The sequence below is a fragment of the Musa acuminata genome, chromosome BXJ3-9, assembly GCF_036884655.1.
Source record: "Musa acuminata AAA Group cultivar baxijiao chromosome BXJ3-9, Cavendish_Baxijiao_AAA, whole genome shotgun sequence".
Classification (NCBI taxonomy): Eukaryota; Viridiplantae; Streptophyta; class Magnoliopsida; order Zingiberales; family Musaceae; genus Musa; species Musa acuminata.
The window spans coordinates 46,187,288-46,193,832 of record NC_088357.1 but is presented as its reverse complement, the minus strand read 5'-3'; the positions used below and the strand labels follow the sequence as shown (position 1 = coordinate 46,193,832).

Genomic DNA, 6,545 nt, shown 5'->3' with positions numbered 1-6,545 from the left:
CTGTTTTGCTATGATAAATTCTAATGGCAAGCCAAAGCAAAACTAAACAAGGATATAGAATGCAGCTTCAAGACATCTACTTATTGAAGCTATTTCATAATAATGAAAAATCTCTATCTTTTGTCACCAAAACATTGTGAATGAAGCATTTATCATTAGATTCAATAGACATTTTTGAAGCTTTGAATCCTTATTCAGAAGTTCGATATGTACCAAACAACATAACCCAAAGCAAAATCTGAATCATACCACAAGTAATATCACTATAATAATTCGACTTAACTATGAGATCATTAGGGTTCATCCAAGCAACCATTCAAGGTGAATCATATGCCCTAATCATCAAGTAGTCACAATCCAAAACATACTATAGTATCAGAAAGAAGACAATTAAACCATCATAAATTCAGCCAATAGATCATCCAAATTTTGCTATATATTTAATCAAAATGCTCAACGATATATGAAAGGATGCACAATTCATAAAGTTTCATGCATGATCACAGCTGACCCAAACCGAAGCATCAATAAAAATATTATTGTAAATCTAAACCAATGTGCACCCGTTTGACTCAAAGAGAAGGAATCAATGACGTCCCTCCTCTACTCCTCCTATCTATGCTTCTGCGCTAACTAACGACATTGATGATACAACGGTGAAGAGATGAGACGTTGATCTATGCTGATACGAGGGTATCAAACCCTTAAGAGATGAGAAATTATAACCTTCTAAATTTAAGTTGATAAAGATTTAAATTAATTTACCAGAGCTTAAGCATTATGACCAGTAATTTAAAAGTTTGCTCTTTAGCCTATCACATTATGGAACCACAAAATATGATTGTAGAAATGTGTTGTGCTCTTTACCTATATAACTCTTTCTTACTCGAGTCTCAAATCATATCTAATATAAGATTAGCTTTAATATCATTTGTCAATGTCTCAACTCGATGCAATAACTAACTAATTACATTTATTGAGTCTAATTCATTTGTCCAAAATATTTAGACCCAAATTAACAATATATATCTATCAACTACTCATGAGTCAATTCAAATATTTACCCACTTCAAGTCTAAAACTAAACTTATGGTGTGTTAAAATTAAAAAAATGTGACATCCTGCCCAACTTTTTTTTCACAATGTATCATATAAACATTAACTAGAGAAATAAAAGTGAAAGCAATTTTATTCAAAGCAGAAATCTCAAATGTTATTTTAGAATAAAATAATTGTCTAAAAAGTTACAAAAAGTTCTATTATCTTGAACTAAGAGTCAGGAAATGCTGGGACTTCTCCACAGCACCACCTAGAGATCAAGGGAGGTCTTCTCTAACCAAGTTTCAGCTTAGCACTATTAGAAGTATGCTTTAAAATACAAAATATAAGATAAAAATATATTATTAATTATGTTGAATAAGAACCTTTTATAAATAAGTCACCATAATCATCTTTATCAAAAATAAGTGAGCAAAATAATCGTAAAACAACGCCATTCTGAAATCAAGTCATATATCTTTGATTGTTCAATGGCATAGTTTAAACACCTAATATTATACTTTTCCAATAGTAGATCGAAAGAACTTACCCTACCAGATATATTCTTATTCTCATAATATTAGACGAAAGAAGTGGAGAAATGTTTCTTCTAACAAAAAATATAAATATTATTTAAGTAATCACGTTTGATGACTCACTCTCTAAAGAGAATAAAATACTATCCTCAATCGTCATATACATTATCTTTAATTATGATTACTATTTATAGATAGAATTTGTTAATTGTTTTAAAATTTCGTAACATAAATTACTTAAATTAGAAGATAGGGGTGTATTAAACCTATATACCCTATGATTGACCTAAACCATAGCCGAACTCGAACTAGTGTGAATTAGTCATCAAAAACTAGTTCGGAATCACCCAAGTCTAGTCTAGTTTTATTTAATTTGGATGCATAGTGTTGATTTATATATACTACCAGTAATTCATTTTTAATTTTTTTTATATATACTACCAGTAAGAATTATATAATAAAAAATAAAAAAAATTCCATAATATATGGCACAATCAGTTAATCAAATTCAATCTAATTAAACATGAACTTCTAAAAAATATTTGACATGCTTTGAATCGATAAAATTAATCCAATTGACCTATCATAAAATGATATGAAATTTATTTATTAAAATATACCAATTAAGATCAAATAGTAAAATCTAAATTTACGATGTGCCACGAAGTTCAAAATTTTCCATTAATTAATTCTAAAATTCACAAATTTTTTAAGCAATTAAAACATAAATCGAATACTTTTCATGCATCTTAGAATTCGTAAATGTATCATTAGCTATTCTAAATTTCATAATATTTATTTATTAAAACACAAATATTTTTTTTTCAATTTCAATTAAAAAAGTCAACTTAAATAAAAGATGAGGGGATGTCACATATAGCATAAATCATAATTATTAATTATATAGTTGATATTTAATTAAATAATTATCATATTCCATATTGGCCATTCAAATTACAAAATAACCTTAATGCCATATTCCATATTATCACCTCAAATCTCTAATCTCGATTCTCACAATCACTAAGATAGGTTATATATCACTAATCTAATCAAATTCTCCTTATATTCAACATTAAATTGAATCTTTCGAACCCTATTGCTAATTCAAGCATGTAAAGACCATAAGTCCCGACATAGTCTTGCAAGATCTCAACAAATGGATTTGACGTGCTCACTCCTAATTAGCCAGAGAAAAAGATCACGGTTGAATCCAAGTCACAAAGATCTAACAACCAAAATCTATCATAAACACTTTAAAATCTCGCAAACGGCTCACGGGTGAAGATATGGATCCGACTTCAGACCCGATCCAAAGATTTTAGTTGGTAGTCGGATCGGAACTGAAATGGATCCGATTGGGTCGAGATCCCTTATAGAGGCTCCGTTACCTTGACCCAGTCATAGAAACCCTTGCGTGAATTGATCGCACGAGTCTGTCGCTCCTTCACGCTCCGGCCGATCTCCTCGCTTCCCTTCCTCCTCGCGATCGTCCTCCCCTGCCTTGTACGATATCGGGATCAATCCGATCGCAACAAGAAGGAGACGAAGAAGGGATTGGAGATGGGAGGCGGCAATGGCCAGAAGTCGAAGATAGCGCGCGAGAGGAACATGGAGAAGAACAAAGCGGCCAAGGGTATTCTTGATGGTTCCTCTACGATATCCATCTTTCGATCTTCTTTTTCAAGATTTAACTTTTTGGGACTTCTTTAGAATCTTGTGTGTTTTCTCACTGACCGATCGTTTATTTTCTTTTGGTATATTGGCGCAGGAAGCCAGCTGGAATCGAACAAGAAGGCTATGACCATCCAGGTTAACTATTTGGTTTAACTTTTCTTTTGGCTTCGTTCCTCTTCGTTGTCTTTGTCTTTGGATTTCTGATTGGAATATGGAGATTTTACGATTACGCCAATTGATTGCCTGGATCTGTCGCTGTGGATTGGGTTTTCGGATTCGTGTTTGATCAATCGTAAGGATAATTGACTCGGGATTCTAGGGTGTTTGTTTTTGATCGGGCCTTTTTTCTTTTAAGTAGATCTGGCTTTCGTTTTCAAGATGATTGCAATTAATGGGCTTATCTTGTTGTTTTCTTTTTTTATGTATAGCTGACTAATGATTCGGTCGGGATGTGATTCTTGGAAGAACTCGGTGGTGATGTGTTGCGATAACTTGTGAATATTATATCATAGGATGATTGTGTGTCTTTTATTAGAAAATCTGGTTACCTTCTCCTCTTCATTTTTCTAATCGAGTATCTATGGAGCATTCACACGCATCTTAGTGTCCCTTTGTGCTTTGGACACCCTTTAAGCAGAAAATTTTCTCTTTTTTGGTCACGTTATCATTCTTATGTTGAACCTAATTCTTAAGTTGGTGTGGACTAGGACTTAGGTGATAAAGTACTATCATGAAACAAGTTGTGATTTAGGATTATTTGATTGGGATTTTGTTCTCAGCAGATAGAATCTAGTTACAAAGCTTGTGGGTTCTATATGTCTTTTGGGTAAATTGGCTGGGTTATTTGTATATGCTCTTGTGGTAACAGCTTAAGTAGTTTATATTATATTTGTTTTAAATTGTTAGCTATGGATTTTTTGCAATGCAAAAACATGTAGGTAAACAATTGCTTTCGTGCATCAATGCATTTGCTCTGTTATTTCACGTTGAATGAGAGTATACAGCTTGAATTTAACAAAGAAAGTTCCATTATTAGCACTAGATCTGATATTTACACTTGGTTTATATTACATGTTGTATGCACTAGAATCCCCAAATAGCTGGGACTTACGGGTTTATTGTTGTTGTTGTTGTTGTTGTTGTTGTTGTTGTTGTTGTTGTACTCACTAGAAAAAAACGAGGTCTAAAATAGGATTAGAACCAGCACGCATTGGGATTGGAATGGATCCATTGGATCAGTGGGCTTGCATTTCAACTTAAAATCCATTAATAGAAAAAAATTCAGAAACAATTTAGAAGTGTTTAAAATTTTTCAGAATATGTGTCGGCAATATTTTTCGGCATTGTTGTTGTTGTCGTCCTCCTAATCTTCTCCTCCTCTTGATCCTTTTCTTCTTTCGATGATAACATCAAGTGCAGATTGGCTCATTGAGGTAAGTAGTATTTGCTTCACCTCCCTTCCTTTCATTTTTGACAAAACTACTCAGCTTTAAAGGTTCTGGGGCCTAGCAGACCTGATGGGTAAAAAAACAAGAAAATAATACATTTTTTCTTGGGAAGGAAAATAAGAAGATAGAAATATAGAGAACAAAGAGTTTGTCCTTTTTCCTTGATTTTCTTAAACCAAGGATATCAAGGAATATATATAGGCAAAGAACCAGCTTGAAATTCTCTTTATTGTTCTCTCTTTCTCTCTCTCTCTCTCTCTCTCTCTCTCTCTCTGGTTTGTCAACTGCAGGAATAGGGTAGTAATGAAAGGATTGATATAATGTGGACTTAGTGGCCTCGTCACTAGTTGGATCTAAGCATCTTTTATAATTTTGGCAAATCTATCTATACAAATTAGCTGATTTTTGTAGGTTGCTTGAGTTGTCCAGAACCCGCATTATCTGAAGCTTAGCATGGTTCTGATCATTCCTTTATATGTATTAGATATATTTTGGGATATCTAGCTATTTTTTTATCAAGTTTGCAGTATGTTGTTCAGAAATTTATGCATCAATTACACATTATTCCTAGATCTGTGGAACATGGACATCATTGCAGTGAAAGGGAGAACATAGCCAAGCGTGTTGTCATCAGTCGAAGTATGACTGACACATATAAGCCAGTTTGCTGATAGATGAGGAAGAACAGTTGAGACTTCCAAAAGACTCATCATACCAGATAGTAGGCTCTTTGGTTCTTTGCGTATCATAGTGCTGTTGAAAGCTTTACCAGGGATGAAGGTATCCTATTCTGAGTATGATGTGCATTTTTCGGAGGCCCTGTGAATGTTTTTGTTCCAAGTGCATGACTTTGTAGACTATTAGTCTTTTTGAGTGACAAACTAAATTATCTACATTACGCATTTTTGTCTTTGGTTTATTGCATGAACAGCCTAAGGGCTTAAGAAGTGCTACCATAGGATTTCTCAACATCAAGTTCTTCGACTCATTTCGTTCTCCTATTCTGATTACAGTGCAAGGTATGCATGCAAACCTTTATGTGTACGACATCAGAAGTCAAATGCAGAGAACATGCCGAAGCAAAGCATCCAAAGTCTGATGTGTCTCAGTGTTTCCCCCATCTTAAGAAGTAGTGACAAGCTAGAAGGAAGATTATAGTCAAATTAGGCATGGACTAAAATACTGATTGAATGGTGATGTGAAGGGTGCGGGCTTTGGCTTTGAATTGGACTGCTTTTATATGCCATGAGTCTTCTTATTGAAACCATGTCTGTTGTATTCTCAACTATCTAAAATAGTGAGCAGACTTTGTGGGGGATTAAGATCTTGTTATTGCTGCGAGCGACTATTCTGTGTTTTTGTCATTCATAAAATTCTGTGTTGATAAACAATTTGTAAGGATTCCATGTACCAATATAAGAGGAGTATGCAGACAAAAAGTGATATGTGGGATAAAATCAAAGCAATACTTAATAACCAGTTTTAATTTGTTGTTCTTTTCATCTTTCAGAATTACAAATTCAGACATTTATTTTCCTATGATAAAGTTTAAAAGAATATAGTTACCAATGATTTCATGGATAATGGAAAACCTTTTTATGTAGGTACAAAAACTGAATTGGGATGCATAAACCCCAACAAGCCTATTAAATCTCTCCTTTATTTTTTGCCCTCCAATTTTTGTTTTCCAAAATCAGTCTATATATCATTAACTAAAATGAAGGGAACCGACTCCACTTGCATATAGACACTATATTATTAAGTAGAAAATAAGAGCCAAGATTTAGAATGGTCTCAAATTTAGTAGTATATTGTTAAATTTGAATTAATTATTCAATAAGATGAA

At 33.3% G+C, this 6,545-nt stretch overlaps 1 protein-coding gene across 1 annotated transcript; it reads left to right on the top strand.

Moving 5' to 3' along the window:
- The first annotated feature begins 2,975 nt into the window (after positions 1–2,975).
- LOC135648588 (uncharacterized protein At2g23090-like) lies at positions 2,976–6,021 on the top strand. Its single transcript, XM_065166404.1, has 3 exons — positions 2,976–3,210; positions 3,346–3,386; positions 5,713–6,021. Exons 1-3 carry the CDS (start codon positions 3,138–3,140, stop codon positions 5,830–5,832), a joined length of 234 nt encoding a protein of 77 aa, XP_065022476.1. The 5' UTR covers positions 2,976–3,137; the 3' UTR covers positions 5,833–6,021.
- The last annotated feature ends 524 nt before the right edge of the window (positions 6,022–6,545 follow it).

Excerpts from the sequence above, each read along its gene's own strand:
- LOC135648588 (XM_065166404.1), top strand. The coding sequence starts at position 3,138 with ATGGGAGGCGGCAATGGCCAGAAGTCGAAGATAGCGCGCGAGAGGAAC. Across the intron at positions 3,211-3,345 it reads GAAGAACAAAGCGGCCAAGG|GAAGCCAGCTGGAATCGAAC; the intron begins GTATTCTTGATG and ends ATATTGGCGCAG. Across the intron at positions 3,387-5,712 it reads AGAAGGCTATGACCATCCAG|TGCAAGGTATGCATGCAAAC; the intron begins GTTAACTATTTG and ends TTCTGATTACAG.